General features: G+C 39.5%; 1 protein-coding gene across 2 annotated transcripts in view; it reads right to left on the bottom strand.

Moving 5' to 3' along the window:
- Positions 1 to 25,360, bottom strand: part of Phlpp2 (PH domain and leucine rich repeat protein phosphatase 2) — a 73,223-nt gene that overhangs the window by 43,724 nt on the left and 4,139 nt on the right. Inside the window, exons 1-3 of one of the 2 annotated variants that reach the window (XM_038313099.1) lie at positions 21,679 to 21,728; positions 12,142 to 12,185; positions 3,511 to 3,644 (exon numbers count right to left, since the gene is read on the bottom strand). In XM_038313099.1, coding sequence (XP_038169027.1) covers positions 3,511 to 3,529 — 19 coding nt within the window. In that variant the 5' untranslated portion in view covers positions 3,530 to 3,644; positions 12,142 to 12,185; positions 21,679 to 21,728. Of the gene's footprint in view, positions 1 to 3,510; positions 3,645 to 12,141; positions 12,186 to 21,678; positions 21,960 to 25,360 lie in introns of those variants that run through there. The other variant, XM_038313098.1, reaches the window with a different exon arrangement.

The raw sequence follows: 25,360 nt of genomic DNA on the forward strand, positions 1-25,360 counted from the left end.
AGTGAATCTGGTTGGAGAGATGACTCATCTAGCAGTTCAGATAACTCACAATCATCTGCAACTCAAGTTCAAGGGATTCTACTCCTCTAATAGACTCCTAGGGCACCAAGCAAGCAGATAGTGCATGTATATACACACATATAAAATAAAAATAAGTTTAAAAAGTGAATCAAGCCTCAGATGACCATTTTATGAGACTCAAACCTGAGCCATCCAGCTAAAGCTGCTCCTTTATTTCCAACCCAGAGAAATTACAAAATATACATTTGACATTACTATGTTTTAAGGTAATTTGTTACATAGCCAATAGGTAATTCACTTACCTATCTACCTCTACCTACCTTCCCCCCCACCTATTTGCTTGTTACCTTTAGATTTGGGCACCAGATGCATACTGTCTATTTTATAAAATAATTACTTTTAAAATTCCCTTCAATGAGCATAATTTTCTCACTCAAATTATACTAACTTATCTAAACTAGTAGAGTTCATTTTTAAGGTTTCCCATCTAGCACCTGACAGAACCACCATCCAACAGTATAAAACACAAACTCACTCTTATAGTTTATACTGCAACTATTCTCTTACAGAATGCTTCATATGGCCATACTATAATTTATCAAGTGGTGGTGGCAGAAAATTTGTGGCATCAGAGTCAACAACAACTGTGCTACATCCTTGTATGTAAAAGAAATTCTGGGGGCTGGTGAAAGTCACCGGATAAGTCTCCAGCAATACCTCCGCACCAACCAGGAGCCTGACCAGCACCAGATGTCAGGCAGCTGGGTACTGTTATGTTCTCTTTGGGATGAGGAAGCATAGTCCCACCCAGGGCCATGACATTCTAAGAGGGACAAGGAGACCCACATGCAGGCCTGGGGCCTGATATGGGAGAGAGAGACAAAATAGTTCATATCCTGTGGCAGAGGCATATCCGAGGAGGCAAAAGAGATGAGGAGTGGGCTGAGGTGAGTGGCTTCATTGCCACCCATGTCTGGGTTCAGATAGTGATGCATCAAAGGTCTCTGTTGATGTCTGTGGCTCCTGATCCCACCAAAGGTAGAGAGGATAGGGCTATTCAGAGTTGGTCCTGCCCCTGACTGTAACTCTAGGGAGAACTGGTCCTGCCCCTCACTGGCTAAAATACTCAGGAGAGAGGATCCCACATCTCTCCCAGGCTGCACAGTAGAGCTGACCCTGGTTACAAGGCATGGATGTACTGACCCTGAGGACATAAGAGTGGAGGAGCAGGTCACATCTCTCTCATCTGCCATGTGGTGGCATGGGTAAGAAAAAAATCTCCTCCTCTCTTCACTCCTCACCTCGTGTAGCAGGTGGAGGACCTGACCCAACCCCTCTCTTACTGCAGCACTCAGAAAAGCAGGCCCTGAATCTCGCATAGGCAAGACAATAGACCTGACCCTAAGGGCCAAAGTGTGGGTGAACCAGCCCTGAAGTTGTGAGCATGGGAGAGCTGTCCCCATTACTCATCTATCTTGAGGCAGCATGGGCAGGGTAGAAATCTGCTTCCCATCAATGCCTGAGGCAGGTGTAAGAGCTGGCCCTGTCCCTCATCCGCTGTGGCACTTCAGAAAGTGCCCCTACACTTTGCCTGGGCAGCACAGTAGAGCTGGCCCTGAAGGTGTAGGTGTGGGAGAACCCACCTTGAGGACGTGAAAGCTGGAGAACTGCCCTGCTCTCTGCTCACAGCTGAAAGAGGTGAACTGTGGCGAAGACGGGGGAGCTGGCAGGCTGACCAACTTTGCAACTGCCCAGTCACAGACCCGGAGTTATGTGTTCACCACCCCAACACCACCACATCTGTCATCTGCTGGAGCACAGGGGTGGGAGGGCGTCAGTCCTATGGACCCAGAGTTGCAGGAGCTCCAAGACACAGACAGTAACAGGATATACAGGAAGAGCCCCAGTGAGGGCCCAGCGTTGATAGTGCAACAGAGACCTGGGGCCTCGAACAAGACCAATGATTCTTTTCGATAAATGCCTGCATGTAAAAATATATGGATAAAGGGCTTTACTGCATGACTCACTATGAAACACTGCAGCTTCCATGAGGAGACTTTTTTCCCCCTTCTTCCTTTTTTTCTTTTTTTTCCCCCTAAATTTTAAATTTTTTGCTGGGGTGGGATGAGAGATGGATGGGATCAGGAGGGACAATGTGAAAGACACAAAGAATAAATTTTAAAAAAATTAAAAAAAGAAAGAAATTCCAAGGCATTTTAAAGCTCGACTTTCATTCTGGAATAAAAACACTCACTGCAAAAAGAACCCATTTCAATCATAGTCAATTAAGGGGCATGCTATCATTTCAACTCATGATTTTTAGTATTTGCTTTATTAATTTCACTATATGTATCTGGGCATAAGCACTTGAGTACCATGCTGGCAGAGGCCAGAAGAGGGTAACAGATTCCTTGGAGATGGAGTTACCCAGGGTTGACTGTGACCCCATTGTACATGTGTGCGGCAAACCAAGGTCAGGTTTTCTGTGAAAGTAGCACATGCTCTTAACAGTTTGAGTGTGTGTGTGTGTGTGTGTATGTGTGTGTGTGTGTATTTTTTTTTCAAGACATGGTTTCTCTATGTAACCTCTTTGGCTATCCTGGAACTCACTCTGCAGACCAGGCTGGCCTCAAACTCACAAAGATCCACCTGCCTCTGCTTCCCAAGTGCTGGGATTAAAGACGTGCGCCACCACTGCCCAGCATCAGTTTGGGTTTTTAAAGAGTTTTATATCAATAGAATGTTCAATTCCTCAAACTGACGCTAATTTTTCTCAGATTTGACTTCAAACTATCAACTATTCTCCTCCACAAACCACCAAAGGATTTTATTTGCATTTCTCTCTTCTGACACTTAGTATCTCACTCACTCGCTCTCATATCTCTCAAGAATATCTATGTATTGTTTTCCTACTCTGAAAACACTTTTTGTTTCTTCCTTTTTCAATTAGCTGAAGGGAATATACACACTTCAGTTTATAAAAAACAAAATCGTCTATCCAACACCTTTCCTGATCTCTTAGGGTACCACAGGCATGTACGTGAACACACAAAATAAATCTTTAAAAATGTAAATAAGGCATAATCTAGTAATAGTATAAAATAGTTGCAATAAATAAACATTTAAAGGGAAGTTATTTTTACAAATATTTTGCTATTTTTTGTTTTTTGTTTTGTTTTTTTCGAGATTGGGTTTCTCTGTGTAACAACCTTGACTGTCCTGGAACTTGCTCTATAGACCAGGCTAGTCTCAAACTCAGAGATCCACCTGACTCTGCCTCCTGAGTGCTGGGACTAAAAGCGTGCACCACCACCACCCAACTTGTTTTTGCTAATTTTTAAAAATCTTCCTTTACACCCTGACGTTTTGTTGTACTTTGACTGACTTAAAAATAACTTTTGATATAAAATACTTCTAGCAAACAGAAGGTAAAGATACAATCAATTTAAAGTAGTTAATAGAGTCACAAAGCTACTGATAAAGCCTTACCACCATAAAATCGAATCATGCAGCTGAGGTCAGGGTTCGTAGCCTCCTCCTGTATGCGCACAGGATCTTCAAATCCCAGCCTGGATAAGTAATCATAAACAATCTGGAGAGGCCGTTCAGTGGGTTCCAATCTCCTGCTTACACAATTCAAAACATAACACATGATAAGTAATAAAGATGTGCTTATTTTCCTCAGCTCAATTTCGTCATTATTTTTACTCCAAGATCAAGCAAGACTGAGTGTGTGTGTACATGCACGAGTGTGTAAGTGCACAGACGACAGTGGTGGATGTCAAGTATCTTCTATTGATCTCCGTCTATTCCCCTGAGACAGTCTCTCTAGCGTCTGGGCTAGGCTGGCTGGTCAGCAAGCTCTTTGCACCCACCTGCTTCCATCTTCCAATGCTGGGGCTACAAGAAGTAGCTACATACCCAGCTTTTCAAGTGGGTGGAGGGAATTTGAGCTCAGATCTTCAACCTTGTAGAGCAAGCACTCTTGCCCACTGGGCCATCTACCTAGCCCAAGATCTGTTTTAATATCCTACAACTAATCTAAACAAGTGGTTTTCAATATAATGAGTCTTAGGACTCCTTTTTACATTGTAAGAACAAAAAAAAAAAGCTGTTTACATACACTTAATTTACTGATAGTATTGAATTAGGAATTAAAATTAAGAATTTCCAAAGCTTTGTCATAAAACAATTATTATACTCATTATATATAATAACATACATTATTTAAAATATGTTTTCAAAAATAAAGTTTTGTCAAAAGAGTAACAACCATTGCTTTGTATTTTTGTGAATCTTTCTTTTCAGGCTTTTTTTTTTCCTTTTTTGAGAAAGGGTATAACGTAGGCCAGGCTGGCCTAGAACCCAGAATGTAGCTGAGAATGACTTTAAACTTCTGATCCTTCAGCCTTTGCCTCCCAAGTGCTGGAATTACAGACATATGTCACCATGCTTGGTCATTTTTTAAAAAAAATTCTTATCAAATGGTTTAACAGAAAACAACTAAAATTTAGTATCTCCTTCTATAGTCAGTACATGGGAATAGCAGCCATGTAGGTTCTGGAAAACAACACTGTATCCTCACAAGGGACTGCAAGTGAAAAGGAAAATAGACACTATCTTATAGAGTGGTTTCAACCTCACAAACCTCTTTAAAGAACCTCAGAAGCAAGTCTGCTAGTACATGCCACAAAATCCTAGCACTATAATGAGGCCGGAGGATTAAGAGTTGGAAGTCAGCTGAGTTATGAGACCCTGATTCAAAAAACTAAATGCCTAAATAAAGAAGCTGGAAAAATCCCACACTAGTGAGTTAACAGAACACCTGAAAACTCTAGAACAAAAAGAAGAAAATTTACCCACGTGGATTAGATGGCAGGAAATAATCAAATTGAGAGCTGAAATCACCAAAATAGAAAAAAAGAAACAATACAAAAAAAAAAAAAATCAATGAGACAAAGAGTAGGTTCTTTGAGAAAATCAACAATAGATAAACTTTTATCCAAACTAACCAAAAGGAAGCAGAGAATATCCAAATTAACAAAATCAGAAATGAAAAGGAGGGATAACAAGACACGGAGAAAATTCAGAGAATCATTAGGTCATATTTGGAAAACTGTATTCCACGAAATTGAAAAACTTAAAGGAAATGGCCAATTTTCTGGATAAATATCACTTACCAAAATTAAATCAAGACCAGATAAGCAAATTAAATAGATTTATAACTGCTAAAGAAATAGAAACAGTCATAAAAAGTCTCCCAACCAAAAAAAAAAAAAAAAAAAAAAAAGCACAGGACCAGATGGTTTCAGCACAGAATTCTACAAGATTTTCAAAGAACTAATACCAATACTCCTCAAATTGTTCCACACAATAGAAACAGAAGGAACATTACCAAACTCTTTTTACAAGACTACAATTACCCAAACCACACAAAGACATTACTAAGAAATAGAATTACAGACCAATCTTACTCATAAACACTGATGCAAAAATACTCAATAAAAATCTGGCAAACAAAATCTAAGAACACATCAAAAAAATTATCCATTATGACCAAGTAGGCTTCAACCCAGAGATGCAGGGATGGTTCAATATACAAAAATCTGTCAATGTAATCCACCATATACACAAACTGAAAGAAAAAAAAAACACATGATCATTAAATGCTGAAAAAGCTTTTGACAAAATACAACATCCCTTCATGATAAAGGTCTTGGAGAGAGCAGGAATACAAGGAACATACCTAAACATAATAAAGGCAATATACAACAAGCCATCAGCCAGCATCAAACTAAATGAAGAGAAACTCAAAAGCAATCCCACTGTAACCAGGAATAAGATAAGGGTGTACACTCTCCATATCTATTCAATATAGTGCTTGAGGTTCTAGCTAGAGCAATAAGACAACAAAAAGAGATCAAGAGGATACAAATTGAAAAAGAAGAAGTCAAACTCTTTACTATTTGCTGATGATATGACAGTTTACATAAGTGACCCCAAAAATTCTACCAAGGAACTTCTACAACTCAAACACTTTCAGTAATATAGCAGGATACAAGATTAACTAAAAAAAAAAAATCAGTAGCCCTCCTGTACACAGATGATAAATGGGCTGAGAAAGAAATCAGAGAAACATCACCCTTCACAATAGCCACAGATAACATAAAATACCTTGGAGTAACTCTAACCAAACAAGTGGAAGACCTGCATGAAAAGAACTTATAATCTTTGAAGAAAGAAATTGAAGAAGACACTAGAAAATGGAAAGATCTCCGATGCTCTTGGGTAGGTAGAATTAATATAGTAAAAATGGCAATCTTACTAAAAGCAATCTACAGATTCAATGCAATGCCCAGCAAAATTCTTCACAGACCTCAAAAGAACAATACTCAACTTCATGTGGGAAAGCAAAGACCTGTACAATGAAGGAACTTCTGGAGGCATCACAATCTCTGACTTCAAACTCCACTACAGAGCTACAGTGCTGAAAATAGCCTGGTACTGGCATAAGAACAGACAGGAGGACCAATGGAACCAAAGTGAAGATCCGGATATAGATCCACACACCTAACACCTGATTTTTGACAAAGAGGCAAAAAAATATAAAATAGAAAAAAGAAAGCATATTCAACAAAAGTTGCTGGCATAACAGGATATCAACATGTAGAAGAATGAAAATAGATCCATATCTATCACCATGCACAAAACTCAAGTCCAAATGTATCAAAGACTTCAACATAAAACCAACCACACTGAATCTCATAGCAGAGAAAATGAGAAGTACACTTGAACGCATTGGCACTTCCTAAATTTAAACCCAGTAGCACTGACACTGAGAGAAACAATTAATAAATGCGACCTCGTGAAACTGAGAAGCTTCTGTAAAGCAAAGGACACAGTCAACAAGACAAAACGGCACCCTACAGAATGGGAAAAATCTTCACCAACCCCACATCAGACAGAGGGCTGATCTCCAAAATATACAAAAAAACCCAAAAACAAAAAAACAACAACAAAACAGAAAAAGAACAAATAAGCCAATAAAAAAATAGAGTACAGACCTAAACAAAGAACTCTCAACAGAGGAATCTAAAACGGCTGAAAGACACTTAAGGAAATGTTCAACATCCTTAGTCATCAGAAAAAATGCAAATCAAAACAACTGAGATTCCATCTTACACCTGTAAGAATAGCTCAAAAACACTGATGACAACTTATGCTGGAGAGGTTGTGGGGTAAAGGGAACACTACTACATTGCTGGTAGGAATGCAAGCTGGTACAACCCCTTTGGATATCAGTGTGGCAATTTCTCAGAAAATTAGGAAACAACCTTCCTCAAGACCCAGTAATACCACTTTTGAGTATATACCCAAAGGATGCCAAATCAAACCACAAGGACATGTGCTCAACTATGTTTATAACAGCATTGTTTTTCATAGCCAGAACCTACAAACAACCTAGACGTTTGTCCCTCAATCAAAGAATGGGTAAGGAAAATGTGATACATTTACACAATGGAGCACTACATGGCAGAAAAAAATAATGACATCTTGAAATTTGTGGGCAAATGGACGGATCTATAAAACATCATATTGAGTGAGGTAACCCAGACCTAGAAAGACAAATATAATATATACTCACTCCTAAGTGGCTTTTAGACATAAAGCAAAGGAAAACCAGTCTACAATTCACAATTCCAAAGAACCTAGACAACCAAGAGGACCCTAAGAGAGATATACATGGATCTAACCTACATGGGAAGTAGAAAAAGACAAGCTCTCCTGAGTAAACTGGGAGCATGGAGATCATGGAAGAAGGTAGAAGGGAAGAGGGAAGGAAGGGGGGGAGTAAAGAAAGATATATAGCTTAATAAAACAATTTTAAAAAATTAAGACTGGCATTACATTTTAATTAGATTAAAAATAGAGTAGCTCTTCTACTTGAAAAAAACCACTAAACAAGCACTACATAAAAGTCTATGTACCTTCAAAAGGTCTTAAAGAGCATTTAGTAATCATACTGATTAGAAAAATAAAGCCAGTATGATGGTTTGAATGAAAATGGACCCATAGGTTCACAGGAAGAGGCACTATTAGGAGGTATGGTTTTGTGGGAGGAAGTATGACACTAGGGGTGGTGTTTGAGGTTTGAGAAGCTCAAGGTAGGCCCAGTGGATCACCTACTCTTTCTGCTGCCTACTGATCCAGATGTAGAACTCTCAGCTGCCTCTCAAGAATCATGGCTACCCATATGCCACCATCCTCCCTACCATGATGACAGTGAGCTAATCTCTCAACTGTAAGTCAGCTCTAATTAAATGCTTTCCTTTATAGAGTTAATATGGTCATGGTGTCTCTTTACAGCAACAGAAAGCCTAACTAAGTTGGCCAGGTAGACTGGTGCACACCTTTAGTCCCAGTTCTCAGGAGGCAGAGGCAGGCAGAACTGAGTCAAGATAGCCTGGTCTACATAATGAGTTCCAAGATAGCCAGGGCTATAAAGACCTTGAATCAAAATAAGAAGAAGAAGGAGGAGGAGGAAGAGGAAGAGGAGGAGGAAAAGGAGGAGGAGGAGGAGGAGAAGACAACAGAAGACAGAAGAATAACATCTACCCCTCGTGACTGTAAATGATCTGACTTCTCTTCTTTCCTTCTTTCTTCTTCTTCTCTTCTCTCCTCCTCCTCCTCCTCCTCCTCCTCCTCCTCCTCCTCCTCCTCCTCCTCCTCCTCCTCCTCCTCAGCCACGCCCTAAAACCAACAACAACAAAAAAAGAAATATAATATACTTCTCTGTATGGACAAAAGATATGAAGGTCAGTCTTTTATATTTGAATAACTATAAAACGCTGAGGCAACAAGATTTAAGTAAAAACTATAATGAAAACAGTAATCACTACAAAAGCTACAAATAAACACATGCATCAAAATAAGAAACAAAAAGTCTAAACTGCTGTACAAAGCACACCAAAAATAACCCACCACCTGGCCTTGCCTTCCTCCTGCTCAGCTTAGTTTTTTGTTGTGTTGGCTGTCACAACCCATGCTAGCCTACAACTCCTGACAGTTCGGCCTCAGCCTCCAAAGCACTGGAATTCTAAACATGTGCTGCCATCCATGTCCGGCTCAGGTATGATCCTCTCGTGCCAGAAACTGTAAGATAAACTCAGATAAAACTATTACTACTATTAAGAAAGGGGGCGGGGAATAGAGCCCATAAAGACACAGAAGGACTGAACTTTTACATTATTATTTATTTAGATAGTGTAGTTTTTCTGAGACAAGGCCCTGTCATGTAGCACTAGCTGGCCTGGTACTCGCTACGTAACCCAGATTCCCCTTCAAGCTTACAGTAGTCCTGCTGTCTCCATCTCCCAACTGCGGGGATTTTAAGTGTGGGCCACCGTGCTGACTGAATTTAATAGAAAAGAAACTTCTCAGAGTAAAAGTATCCATTAATCCTTAATCAAAGAAAATAAAAGCTCACCAAGGTCTGTGACAACAGTAGGTATTTTCCCAACCTAACCCAGAATTTTTCTTTAAAAGAAGGATTTTAGCTGGGCATGGTAGCACATGCCTTTAATCCCAGCACTCCAGAGGCAGTAGATCTCTGAGTTCTAGGGCTGTACAGAGAAACTGTCTCAAAAACTAAAAGCAAAAAAACAACAAAAAAGTGTGTGCGTGTGAACTAGACAGGTCAACAGTGGTGCTGCTCCCCTTCCTACACCCCCTTATCTTCAATGCACCTTAGTTTTGTTTTGTTTCTTTGTCTTTTTCTCCTTTTCTTTGTCTTGAGACACCAACTCTCACTGAGCCTGGAGCTCCCTGATTTGGTTAGATTGACTAGACAACTAATTCCAGAGAGCAGTAAGATAAAGACAAATTTTCAGAACAATTTATAGGGTCAGCAACATGGTCCAACAGCTAAAGGCACTTGCCAGGACCCAAGATGGAAGGACAGAATTAATCCTGAAGTTGTCCTCTTATCTACACATGAGTACTATGGTGTAAGAAAATGTGAGCACATACAGTACATACAATGAATACATGTAATTTAAAGGTCAAGGAGAACTTATAACATCCTGTCAAAGGATCAGACTTGCTAGAACAAGTGGCCCCTCTGAATGAGACCAAGCACAGGTAGAATTCACATTGGTAGATCTGGTCCAAATATGAAAAAGAATCTTAATACAACAAGATGCTCAATAATGAGAGCATTCCTGTCACAGGCATAAGAGGCACCTGTACAAACCAACAGGATATTTAACCACTATCATTCTCTTACTACTTAAATTGAAATATCTAAGCTAAGACATGTAGTGATATTTCATTTGTATTTTAATAAACAAAGCTTGCCTCAAGATCAGAATGCAAAACGGCCACACTAGTCAGCCATACAGGCCAGGGCAGGCAGTGGTGGCACAACACACCTTTAATCCCAGCAGCCACACTAATTTGCCACAGAGGATGGACGGTATTGGTGCAAGCCTTTAATCCCAGCATTAGAGAGAAATATAAAATGGGAGGAGACAGGTCTCAGCTCAGTATCAATCTGAGGATTTGTGGAGACAGGATATCGCCAATTTTCGGTCTGAGGTAGAAGTAGGAGCCAGTGGCTGGCTGCTTTGCTTTTCTGATTTTCAGGGTGAACCCCAATAACTGTCTCTGGGTTTTTATTATTCATGCTACAGAGACATCTTCCATATATAATGCAAATTCCCCCTTGACTCTACTCCCTCCAGGATTTAGAGTTCATTGTATTTCAATATCAAAATTCCACAAGATTATCTCATATTAATAATTAATACATTTATTTTTTGGAGGGGTACATGTGTAGGTAAGAGGGCAGTTTCAAGACTCTGGGTCTCTCCTTCCACCACTGGATCCAGGAATCAGAAGCACGTTGTTAGGCTTGTGGGGCAAGTGCCTTTACCACTGAGCCATCTTGCTGACTCCTGTAACTATACTTTAAAGCTAACTCTTTCACTTGCTCAATTTTCTTATTTTCCTCTAGAAAGGGACCAAAATAGAAACATCCAATTCTGATGTATCTTGCATGATCAAATTATCAGCCCAAATGAAAGCTTTGCAGATTTGGGAAACCCTCTTTATATACCATTCCCACCAACAAAAGCACTTTCCTGGGTTGCATGAAAAAAAAAATCATGAGAAGCTCCACAATCTGCTCTCATTATTGTGACATAAATTGATAATAAGTAATTTCTCAGGAAGTACAGAACGAGTAAGGTGAAAGACTAATTCCATTTTCTCATTGGGTTCCTTTGCTTTAAAGAGTAGAGAATATGGGGGAAGGAAAGGAGGTAATACATCAATTTTTTGTTCCAAAGTTTCAAAAGTTTTGCAGGCTGGTTACCAGCTATTTGTTAAATCTTTCACAAATTAAAGAGAAATTACATGCTGCAAAATAGATGTGGTGAGTTGTCACAAAACATTAGAGTCAGCATTTGAACCCCTTCTCTTACTGCTCTGATGGTGAAACAACTGATCCCTGTAAACCTGAACGTGCATGAATTCTACGTTCTCCCCACACCAGCTAGCCAGGCAGGCAGCAATGCCATGATAGCAGATTATATCCCTTTGCCAATAGTGTTCTGTATTTAGCCATTCTAAACAGTGTTCCAGTTAAGACTTGAGTACAGTTTATATTTCCTAAGAGTTCTAGTTAGGGGTTAAAAATGTGGCTCAGTGGCAGAGCACTTGCCTAGTAGGAGTAAGGCCCTGAGATCAATCCCCAGCAACCGCCCCCTCCCCAACCCAAAATGAGTTCTACCCAGACAGGTTGTTACAAACTGCAATGCCATCTACCATCCCAAAAATCCCTACAATCCAGAGACGAGAGGATCATGGGTTCCAAGCAAGCCTGAACTACACAGTGAGAACCTGTTTCTAAAACACCAAACAAATGCAGAGTTCTAGTTAATAATGGGAAGCAAAAGCACACACTAGGAAAATCCCACATAAGAATTAACACATCACTTTGTTCCCTACACTGAATTCAGATTACAATTCGCTCCCCAATCACTTTTGACGATAAAATCTGCACAGAACAATTGACAATACAGAAAATAATTCCAATTGCAATAAAAAGGATAATCCTACCTGAAGGTATCTCTGGTATCACACAGAGTATTACAAAGCTATGCCTATATCAGAAATAAGAAAAATGAAGTTCAAAGGGTCACAACTAGAACACAATGACAATACATTTAAATTTATGTCTATTTCATTACAAAACCAATTTTTTTAAGAAAAACTATATGGTTTTTGCTAATTATTTGCTGATAATTTTCTAAAATAATTTACATAGAAAATAACTCAAAGCACTTCGTATGTCAATTCACTCCATGGACCCTAAAAGGTTGTCTTAAATGACTGTATTTTATTACATCTATTGTACACCTCTTGAAAGATACATTAATTTTTAAAGTACCACAATTGTGTACTAAAGATCAAGGCTGGCCTTGTCCCTGGTTCATAGAAGGCAGATTCCAAGGAGGGTCTTTGTTATTTACAGGCCTCTTAGGTAATCCCTGAGTTTATGCTAAGAAAGAAAATTACTCAGGATGGGATCCTGTCACCAGAACAACCAACCATGTGACTAAAGGGTTGGGACTCTAGGCCAGCCTGATCCAGACAGGGGTTGCAGATTAGATCAGACATGTGGACACTGAGTTAGTCAATCAACCGTTTTTTTTTACAAAGCCCAGATACTTTGTACTGGAAAGTTTCCTAGTTGGTAAAACATTTCATTGTGGGTAGAGGGAATGGGTTGAAGTCTGTAAACAAAAGGCACAGAAGCCCAGAATAGGGACCCTCCAACCTTGCCCTGCTTCTCTTCAGTTGCAGTTCTGATTTGCATCCTTTATATCCAAACTATAATCCTGCCCACAGTACTTTCCCCACTTCACTGAGTCTTCTGGAGAACTACTGGACTTGAGCAGTTCATGGGAACTTCCAATCTATATTTATTCAGAAATGCAGGCAGGGGCTGGAGAGATGGCTCAGTGGTTAAGAACACTGCCTGCTCTTCCAAAGGTCCTGAGTTCAATTCCCAGCAACCACATGGTGGCTCACAACCATCTGTAATGGGGTCTGGTGCCCTCTTCTGGCCTGCAGGCACACACACAGACAGAATATTGTATACATAATAAATAAATAAATATGTTAAAAAAAAAAGAAATGCAGGCAAAGTAGGGATCCCAGAAGAGCTGCTCCATTCTGAAATAAAAACATTCTTGTTTGTGTGTACTTTTGTGTGTGTGTGTGTGTGTGTGTGTGTGTGTGTTTTTCATTTATTCTTATACAATTTCATGCATGTATAGAATGTATCTTGAGCCTATACATGTCCTCAAATAAGGGCATTCTTGCTTGACCAACCATGCCCTCTTGGGTTTTTTTCTTTTAATTTTTATTACATTTATTTAGTTTGTGACTGTGAATGGAGTAGGGGTGCAGGCATACACATGGCACACATGTGGAGGTCAGAGGACAACTTGCAGGAGTCAGTTTTCTCCTTCTACCATAAGGGTCCTGGGAATCAGCTGGTAGCATTCACTGAGCCATCTTCCCAGCTCTCCTCTTCCTCCTTTTTTATAAAATATAATTTTTATTCCTTTCACAGAAAAAAATAGAGATACTCTGAGCCAAAATACATGCTGACCTTTTACTAATTGTGAAAAGGGCCTTTTAAAGTATAAAATGAAGGGATTTCACATATTGTGACTCCTGCACTGCCCACCAAACAGGGACAAGCTCTTAATTTCTCAAGTCATCATTAACCCTGGTGAGTCCAGTGTCAGAAGGACTGTAGCTAACCAGATAAGTGTCAGAACAGACATTAAGAGAGAAAAATCACTGCCAATTAACTACACTATCAAACTATTACCGCTATCAACTGTAAGATGTATGCTGATTTTGTAAGTATTAAAATGCAAAAGAAAGTTTGAAAATAAAAATTATCTATACTGATCCTGTAATATATAACACGCTGCATATTCATGTGTACAGGTATATGTATATGGCTGCATGTTCACATGTCTGCATGTGTAATAGCCAGAGGACAACATTGGGCACTGTTCTTCCAGTACCATCCTCCAATAGTTTTTTATTGAGACAGAGTCTCTCATAAGCCAAGACCCACCAAGTAGACTAGAATAGCTGGGCAGTGAGCTCCAGAGATCAACCCATCTCCACATCTCTAGTACTCAGAATACAAGCTGGCACCACCATGCCCAGTTATGTTACTTGGGCTAGGGATCTAACACCTCGTGGTTGTATTTACTTCTTTACTTGGTTACTATTTACAGGACAGCAATGACTGAGCTAACTCTGCAGCCTAACACATTTTCTCTTTTAAAGTCTTAAAACAGTACTGAAAGCCAGGCATAGTGGCACAAACCTGTAACCAGCACAGGGGTGATAACAGTAGGAGGTAGTTGATGGTAGGTGACACTCCTGGTCAAAGTCATTCTTGGCTACAAGGCATGTTCAAGGCCAGCCTGGGCTTATATGAGTCACCATCTCAGAAACAGAGAACTGACTGTGAAATACAAAGACAAATCTTCTCCTCTATTTTAGCAACAGTCTGGTACATATCTAGAAACAGAATCTCACTCTACTTCAAAATGTGGGAAAGAGGGATGAGAATTTAGCTCAGTAGTAGAGAATGTACATCTACAAAGCCCTAAGTTTGATCCTCATCACTGCACTGAAAAAAGAAAATGCATGTGTACAGATATAGATATGTGTATGTCTAATAGGTGTGTATCTATCTATATAACACAAACTTTTGATGACCTGTATAAAGTCACTCAGAAGTGATCGAAAGATTAGAACTCAGGAATCCAAATCCTTCCAGCGTTATCTTCTGCTATAAACATCCTATTACTTCTCAGAACTTCCCTTAAAAAGATGGCTATCAAACACTTACCATCGTAGTCATTTTGGTCACTAAGAATAAAGCAGACATAAGACAGAGAGACAAAGGGCAATCTGTCTTCATTGTGTATGATCTTATTACAACACTTCAGACTGAAGGAGATGATGCACTAAGCTTCGCTGATGAGTCGTTTGCTGCTGAAACAGCAAATCAGAAAAAGGGCAGGCCAAACAGCACAAGGTAAAGATTACACCAGGAAGGAAATACTTTTGTCCCAAATGCGACTTTGTCATCTGTCAACTATAGAAACTATTCCACATTTACAAAACAAAAGAAAATAAATGGCTTTGGGGACAGAATAATCTGTGTGCCACACATATGCCATATTAAGCTTTTCTATCACTACCCCCGTAAACACTGGTATTAACTTCCCAGCAGCCAGACAAACAAAAAAAAACCTACGCCAGCACACATATATGAAGGATAGGATGAATATGAAGGTGCTATTGGGTTGGGCACATTTGTTTCTTTCATTAGTAGACGATCTCTTAAAGGGTCTTCCAAATGTTACAGTTCTGTAAGTCTGTAAGTAACCCTTCTAGTACACTGAGTCACAAGTGTCTCAGTCCCTGTTCTGTTTGTGAAGAGACACTGGTGCGGGACAATTCTGTATTCTGTCAATTACGCTTTAAATAAATGCTGATTGGCCAGTAGCCAGGCAGGAAGTATAAGCAGGACAACCAGACAGGAAGTAGAGGCGGATCAGTGAGAACAGAAGAATTCTGGGAAGAAGGAAGCCGATTCCTCCCCAGTCCTGTCCAGACACCAAAGAAGCAGGATGTGACCTGCCCTGCTGAAAAAGGTACTGAGCCATGTGGCTAACATATACTAGAATAATGGGCTAATATAAGTTATAAGAGCTAATACAAAGTCTGAGCTAATGGGCCAATCAGTTTATAACTTATGGAGACCTCTGTGTAATTTCTTTGGGGCTAAACAGCTGTGGGACCTGGTGGGAGAACAGAAACCAAGCAGGACAGAAACTCAGACAAGACACCATGACCTACTCTTACAAAAGCAAAGCATTTAACTGGGGCCTTGCATACAGTTTCAGAGTCCATTATCATCATGATGAGGAACAGAGCCACATGTAGGCAGGTGCTGGAGCACTAGCTGAGAGCTACATTCTGATCCCTAGGCAGAAAGAGACTCTGGGCTTGACATGGGCTTTTGAAACCTCAAAACCTACCCCCAGTGATACACTTCCTCCACAAGGCCACACCTCCTAATCCTTTCAAACAGGACCACTCCCTGGTGACTAAGTTTCAAATATATGAGCCTCTGGAGGCCATTCCTATTCAAACCACCACCAAGCCTGTTGTTGACAGAAGAAAACAGTAAAATAGATAAATAAGTAGACTGAAAGGGAAACATTTTTTCCAGGTTCACAAGCAGTGGTTTAGCTAGCACAGCACTATTTCGAAGAGTTGAATGATTTGAAACAACCCACGGACATAATATTTACTAAGCACTAGGCTAGGAAAAAAGCTCAGTGGCTTGAGCACACGCTGAGCACACATGCAGCCCTGGGTGGGGTAGGATGTATGAGTACCAAACAACATTCTAAGTGTTTTACTTCATTGATACTGAGGAGCTTAGCAGAGCTACTATCTCGAAAGTCAAGTGTGGTGATGACTGCCTGTGACTCGAGCACTCAGAAGGCAAGTGAGGCAGGACTGCTGTGAGTTCAAGGCCACATGAGCAATATAAAGAGTACCTGGCCAACTAAACTACATAGAAAAACCGTATCCAACAAAAACAACCAATCAAACACATTAGAAGTATGATCTCAGACTATCCTAGATCTTCTGAATTAGAATCTGTATTTTTTATTTTTGCTTTGTTTTTTGTTTGAGATACGGTTTCTCTGTGTAACAGCCCTGGCTATCCTAGAACTTGCTCTGTAGACAGGCTGGCCTCCAACTCACAGAGATCCACTTGTCTCTGTCTTCCAAGTATTGGGATTAACAGCGTGTGCCACCACCCAGCTTAAGTCATCATTTTTCATATCAGGTGCAATGGATTTAATCATCATGATAAACAATGAAAATATTCTCAAATATTCTACAAATCCATAAGACACAGAACATTATATACTTGCATGGCAAACTGTCAGGAACAGGATTTGAACCATACTTTTTCATTCCATGATATAACCTAAGCTACTACTGTATATCAAATTTCAATTATTTTATCAGTTTTGGAGATAAGGTCTCAGGTAGCCCAGGCTGGCCTCCAATTTCATATGCAGCTGAAGGATGACCAAGAACTCTTATCTTCCTGCCTCCACCTCCCAAATACTGATTATCACAGGTATGTGCTAACACACCTAGCTTTGCCTTGGGTAGGGGGGGGCGGAGAAAGAAAAAAAAAGCCAAGTGGTGGTGGTGCATACCTTTAATCTCAGCACTTGGGAGGCAGAGGGCAGAGGCAGGCAGATCTCTTTGAGGCCAGCCTGGTCTACAGAGTGAGTTCCACGATGGCCAAATGCTACATAAAGAGACCCTGTCTCAAAAAAAAAAAAAATAAAATAAAAAGCAAAAACTTTACATTTAGTGTGTGTGTGAATATACATCATGGTATGCATATCTACTATGTGAATATCAGGGATCTAATTTGTCAGGCTTGGCAGCAAGTACCTTTCATGCTGAGCTAAAATCTCCCTGGTCCCCAGCATTCAATTTTTAAACTTAGAACATACCTGTAAGATAGAATAGCCTGAAAGTATTAAAACTGGTATTTAAAGTCAAATTCTTAATAACAATAAAATTAAGATGATCTTATTCTAAGAGAATAAGGATATAAAATTGAATATATGATATGAGCTCAAATATGTAATTATTAAAAAGTGTGTTGTGTAATAATAACTTATCTGGTGAAAAAAAAGTTAGCAATATAGGTTGTGAGGATGGGATTTGGTGTTAGAATGCCAGGGTTTAAACTCCAGCTCAACCACTTTCTAGCTGATTACTCTTAAGAGTAATCCCTCAAATATCATTTACTATGCCTATACAATAGAAACTGTTTCCTTCACAAGACTGGATTTAATAAGGTAATCTACATAAGGCATATACAATGAATATTGTTATTTCTCTTTAAGCCTTTTCATTTTTCAAAATGTCTTCAATGAGCACACAGAACACTTCGGTAATCAGCAAAAAAGGTTCTCAAAAACAATACTGCCTCAGCGATTATCAATTACTTTACAAGGGCTATTCTGAAGAAAGGACCTACTTCTGATTAGATAATAGAAGACCAGAGCTCAAGTAATTAACAACTACGTAAGAGATCTAAAGATCAGGAAGCAAACATGATTGGACAGTAAAACTGGATAAGGGGAGCTGCTGTGCCAGCTCCTCTACTCCAAGACCTTTTACTCGGAAGAAAATCCATCAGGCACCTTTAATGTCAGTCATTTCAACTGCCTAGCAGTATCTGCCTGACCTTGGGCTAGTCAAAGCATCAATCTTCCTCACATGAAAGAAATGAGACTACATCAAAATTCTTGTAAATTGCGATGAGAAAATGGATAATATACTAGCAGTACTGACCAGTGCAAATAATCACAATTGAGACCAGGCAGTCTCTTCCTCCTCCTTGGATGTCTAAGATCTTGCTTGAGCTTTTACTCCAGTAATGAAAGCCTGCTCATTCTGTTCATTCTAAATTCAATAGTGTTTTCAATATTTTCTAATAAATTATATCTTCAAAGAGATACTTCACTATTAATAATCAAAGCTACAGGGTTAACAAACATTCCAGCTTAATTACAGTTTACATTCTCATATGTAAATAAACCATATCACATTTGAATTCTTAACTAATTACACAACTAGTGGGAACAAAGCAATGGAGGGGGTGTTTCTTCACATTCCTGGCATCTTCCAATGCAAACAATAAATGAGTAAGTAAGTGAGCACCATCTACCACTATCTGCTATAATCTAGGTCGAGGCTTTCCACCTGATAAAATTAGATTAGAACCAGTGTTAAGATTTAGAGGAGCCTAAGGATCACCCAGTCTGATCCTTTTGTCACACAGAAGGATTTAGGAAATGTAGTTAACTTGAAAACAAGGAAAACATTCAAATGCTAATCTACTTTTTTAGGATTTCATCCAGATCCTAAAAGGAATACACAGTAAGCCTCAGTTCACACTTTTAAAGAGGCGTCAGCTCTTGGCTCAGCTAGAGGTGTTACTACTATTACCACACCTCTAAGGTGTGAGCAGCCTCACTTCACTGAGCTTCAGTAATGTTCAATCCACAGCTTGGAATTCTGTTTCTAGGAGTGTGCACTACTGGGACGAGCAGAAAACTAGAGGGAAACATTTAAAGGACGAATGCTTTTTTAAATTGAATTAAAGAGTCCAAATGCACATTATAAAACTACACAACTATTTTTATCAATATTTATATAAAAATTCATGACACAAATTACTTTTGAGCTTGTGCAAATATGTTCAACTTCACCCAAAAAAGAGAAATAAATACTAAAACAACAGAACAGCAAAATTCCTATTTGAGCCTGTTAATGGTGGTGCCCACTTCTGATCCTAGCATTTGGTAGAGGGCAGGCAGATCAGAAATTCAAGGCCAGTTTCAGCTATATGAAACTGTGTCTCAAAAACAAACAAAAAACTTCCTTTTCAGCTTCAAGTAGGCTTGGAAAACAATTTTCTTTGGAAAGCTCAGTGTACAGTGCTTGTCTAATGTTTGAGACCTTGGGTTTAAACCCAGAACCTTAAGTAAATAAATGAACAAACAAAAATTGATAACTATTATCCTTTATAAGCAGGTTCAGCTCATACAGGAGTATGTGTCTACACTTACATATAAAACTTAATGCTACCCAGGCGGTGGTGGCACACGCCTTTAATTCCAGCTCTCAGGAGCAGAGGCAGAAGGATCTCTATGAGCTCAAGGCCAGTCTGGTCTACAGAGTGAGTTCCAGGACAGCCAGGGTGTTTACAAATAGAAACCCTGTCTCAAGAAACTAAAATAAATAAATAAATTGATAAATAAATAAATAAATAAATGTTAAAACATTTTGGAGAGAAAGAAATGGGTATATTTTTACATTCTATGTCAGAGATCTTTTTAATTAAGAATTTATTTTGTATGTATGCACATTTTGTCTACATGTTTGCCTATGCACCATGTACATGCCTGATTCCCAAGGAGGCCAGAAGAGGGTGTTGGATTCCCTGAAACTGGAGTCACAGACAGTTGAGAACCACCATGCAGGAAAAGAACCTAGATCCTCTGGAAGAGCAGTCAAGTACTCTTAACTGCTGAGCAATCTCTCCAGCCCCATATTTTTATATTTTAGATGGAAAAATAACCTCTATGAAGAAGCTGAAAGTATTTATCAAAATTATAAATGGTCCTATCCGTTGACCAAGGATACTGTACGTCTATGGGCCTAGCCTCCAGAGAGACACTTCTCTGTGAGACAGCAGGAACATAGGAATTCAGCTGTGGCATTGTCCGCTGTGCTAAAAACGGGTGGCAGGCTAAGATCCATGATGAGATATTAAGGGAGATTAGTTAAAACTATGGTGACCCATAAAGTGGGATAGTCATGTAGTCACTAAATAAATTATGTTTATATGAAAATGGAAATATCTCAGATATGAAGTCAACAATGTGTCATATACAGCATCATTGTTTATAAAATGTGGATCTAGAGGCAAGACTATGTATGCTTGGATGTATAACAAACTGATAATAACAACGAAAAGGCCTGGATGGCTGAGGAATGGCAGACGGAGAAGGACTTCTCACTCTGTACCCTTTTGTACACTTCAATTTTGTTCTATTTACACTTCCCCAAAGGTAACTTTTAAAATGTTTAAATTTGTATGTAGGACCTACAGTGTATTCCAAATAGAAGAACTACCAAGTTTTTCTTCATTATAGCATTAAACTCTGGAATCATAAAATGAGAGTCTGGGAAGATGCTCAGCCAGTAAAGTATGTGCCATGTGAGCATGAAGACCTGAGTTTGGAGCCCCAGCACCCACACACAGCTCAGGTATGATGACAGATGCATGCCTGTGACACTAGCACTAGGGGACAGTGCCTGGTGGACACAGTCCAGGGCTCACTGACCAGCCAGACTAGCAGTTGGTGAGTTCCAGGTTGAGCAGCTATCTCAAAAAAACAGGGACTAGTGAGATGGCTTAGCAGTTACTGCTCTTCCAGAGTACCTGAGTTAGGTTCCCAGCACCCGGTTAGGCAGCTCATATGCACATACACACATGCAAACACACATACCTAAACATAATTAAAAATAAAAATAAATCTTTAAAAATAGAGGAATACACTTGACATCAACCTCTGGCCCTCTACATGTACATACATAAACATGTAGATATACTACATAAAAAATGGTAATTTTTAAAACTCATTAAATATTCCGAAGACAAATCTTTTTCATGCCCATTGACTCCAAAATCATAATAAGTTACAGTGTGATTATAATCCTAAAGCCCACTTGCAATCAGAAATGCATGTTACTAATATCACTGACGGATCACAGTTAAGACTCAACTCAGCTCAGAGTAATAATGCATGCCTACAATCCTAGCACTGAAGAGGCTGGACAGAAAACTTGTGAGTTTGAGACCACCACAAGGCACAGGGGACACTCCTGACTCAAAACAAAACATCAACAAGAAAACCCTTCAGACCTCACCTGACCAAGTCTCCATGAAGCTGTAGATAGAGACTTTCTCTTCCCTCTCCAGCACATATTTCTGATGCTGATGTCTCTACTGTGCAAAGGACAAGATGTAAGTCAGAAGAGGAGGATGTGGAGGAAGAAGAGGTGGAGGTTGTAGTGGCAGTGGTCGTGTCTGCTCCATAAAGGTAAACACAGCCTCTCTTCACATCTTCTCTCAGCCAGTCTCTTTCTCGAGAACCAAACCTACTTCTTCTATTCAAACAGTTTCTGTTCCCATTGTGTTTCATATTTCTCTAAAAAACACCAAAAGAAAGAAATCATAAACAAAAACATTTGTCTGAATTACATGTGTTCAGTCCTTATACTCATAACTGCCCTAGCATCCCTTCTGTGGTAGCTAATCTTGTTGGTCAACTTGACTACATCCAGAATCAACTAAAAGCAAGATGCAGGGCATAAAACATACACAGTACTGAGAAATGTAATATTTAATGTGAAGTTTCAAGTTTCTGATTTGAATGACAATTCTCACTTAGTCTCTGGGTCTGGTTGATTTTGGAACGTGATGTTTTTATTTATTTCCAAAGGTTTTTTTGTTTGTTTGTTTTTTCTAAGACAGAGTTTCTCTCTGTGTTGAGAACAGCCCTAGCTGTCCTGGAACTCACTCTGTAGACCAGGCTGGTCTCAAATTCAGAGATCCTCCTGCCTCTGCCTCCCGAGTGCTGGAATTAAAGGTGTGTGGCTGGCGGTTGTTTTTAAATTGTAAAAAAAAAAAAAGAAATAATAATTATTAATTAATTTCAGATTGAATCTGATACATGTAAATTAAGCCCTGCATACAAAGAAGTGGGTTGATAACAACCTCCCCACTCTGATCTGGTAATACAGACTTTCTCGACCTCACAGTCCAAATAAATGCACAGTGCACTAAGCACAATCTGGTAACACAAATCTCCTTCCCATTCCTGGCATGCTTCAAGACAATTACTGCTAGCATTTTATAACCACGGTATGTGAAATTCACATACATACTGTGAAGTCAAGCTATCTTAAAGCAAAACAACTGTTAAGAGCCAATAAAAAATTTCCAGCCAAGCAAGGTGGGGGCATATGTATAATCCAGCAGTCAGGCCGAAGAGCATGGAGGGTTTCTAGTGTAAAGAAAACTGACCCTACCAAAAAAAAAAAAAAAAAAAAGCCAGGCGGTGGTGGCGCACGCCTTTAATCCCAGCACTCGGGAGGCAGAGGCAGGCGGATCTCTGAGTTCGAGGCCAGCCTGGTCTACAAGAGCTAGTTCCAGGACAGGCTCTAGAAACTACAGGGAAACCCTGTCTCGAAAAACCAAAAAAAAAAAAAAGAAAACTGACCCTACATAAATGAGCTTCAAAGCAGCCTGAACTACATATTGAGACTGTTTCAAAACACAAACAAAAATGAAACAACAAATAGTTTCTAAAAGTCACCATTTGCCTGTGTTTTCACAATGGGCCATTTCTAGCTAACAAAAAATAAATTTCCATGGACTTCCCACTGCCCTTTGCTGTGTTTCAGTCCTTTCTAAGCATCTGTGACTCTGAGCACATCACCATTCCGCCACTTTGTGGCATGTGGAGAACATCTTCTCCACCTTATCCACATGCTTTTACTCGCTAAGCCCCTATTCAGATGCCAGTTCTCTTTGAAGCCTTCCACAGCGCTCACCGCTGTCTGGCATCAATGAGTCTCCTCTCAACAGAAATCTTCACCTTGAATATACTTCTACTATATACAGATGACCATGGATTGTAATCATCTCTGGTTTCTCACTCTCTTCACTGCCAAGACCCTGGAGTGTTTTTAATGCAAACTGTCACAAACATTGGTGCAAAGCCCAAACACAGGAACTGATACCCAATTTGCACTTTAGCTTCATCAATTAGCTATGACGAGGAAATAAACTTAAAAAGCCTCAATTTTTATAACAAACCACATAATATTTACCTACAAAGTCAAAAGAAAGAAAAACACTTTCAGTAGTATTCCTCATTGGAAAACAGAAGTACATATGAAGAAAATATTAATTTAACTGACAGTAAATACTTCAGAATAACTGGAGAAACATACCTGTAATCCCAGATGCTGGAGAGTCAGAGGCAAAAGGATCAAGTTCAAGACCAAGGTGGGTTTCAGCAGTCAACAGTAAAAACAAGTGTAAGTAAACAGGTGTCCCTACATGTGGTAAATTTAAAGCAAGGAGATGAATGCCAATCTGTTTAAATTTAGGATAACACATGCAAATTGACTTTTGAACAACAGTTCTAGGGACTGGACACAGTTCTGACATACCAGATAAGCTCTCGACAACTGACTGATCTTTCTGCATCTCTTCATGATCTTAGAACTACTCAAAATCATACATAATAAACCCCAACACAGGTGGGAATTAGGCCTCTTTTCCCACCAAACACACTTTCCTCCATCCTGAATCTCATCTTAAATATCTCAAAATAAATAAAGGGCTTTCAAGGCTCATCTCAAACACACAAGACCCATCATGTTTTTACTACTAAGAAATTACACCCACTGAATTGTTAACTACCAGCTAATTTTAAATAAGCCTTACCTTCTCATCCTTAGTGAACACTGACAGGTTCTATGTGATACAGTAACACTTACACAAAGAGAGCCTGCACTTCACACTAGAGAATGAGAAGTAAGCAGACACAATCTACACACCAATAGGCTTTTTAAAGCCAAGCATGACGCATGTACCTATAATCCCAAAATTTAGGAGGCTGAGGCAGGAAGACTGTTTGAAACCTAAATCAGACTTAAAAAGTGAGACCTTGATGCAAAAGTAAGAATAAAAAATATAATTAGTAGGTCAAATGACTCACTGACTTTCACGGTCTTAGAAAAGTCCAGAAAAAACCAGAAGTATTATGAATTTTCTTCCAAGGATTGTTTGAGATGGGGGCTCATGCATCCCATTTTGGCCTCAAAATCACTCTGTAGGGGCTGGAGAGATGGCTCAGAGGTTAAGAGCACTGCCTGCTCTTCCAAAGGTCCTGAGTTCAATTCCCAGCAACCACATGGTGGCTCACAACCATCTGTAATGGGGTCTGGTGCCCTCTTCTGGCCTGCAGGCATACACACAGACAGAATATTGTATACATAATAAATAAATAAATAAATATTTTTTAAAAAAATCACTCTGTTGATGAGGTCAGCCTTAACTTTTTTTCCTGCCAACTCCATCTCCCAAGTGCAGGGATTACAATGTATGCCACCACACCCAGCACCTTCCAGCAGATTTTAGCAATCATTTGTAAATGTGCACATGTGTTTCTTTAAGACTATATATTTCTTATAGAACTTTATGTTATCAAAACACATGTTTTTATTGGTCATTTCAAGCTCAGTCTCCTATCTATAATCTACACTCTCTAATGAAGTAAAACTGCTGAGGAGTTAGAGAACCCTAGTAGATATGGTTCATCTGCATCTCACCAATAGCCATTTAAAAGGTCTTGAGAACAAGCAAAGCAAAGGCATACAGCAGCAATGACAAAGATAGACTTTTGGGCCATTATTAATGCCACTAAGTTACCTAGTGCGTCCTTCTCAGGAATGTCTTGCTCTACTCCTAACACAAAAGGAACTGCTGGAAAGAACTTCTTAATGTTGCAGGTGACACTGTCCTCTAAGCAGCCTT

Source organism: Arvicola amphibius, chromosome 15 (genome assembly GCF_903992535.2).
Source record: "Arvicola amphibius chromosome 15, mArvAmp1.2, whole genome shotgun sequence".
Classification (NCBI taxonomy): domain Eukaryota; kingdom Metazoa; phylum Chordata; class Mammalia; order Rodentia; family Cricetidae; genus Arvicola; species Arvicola amphibius.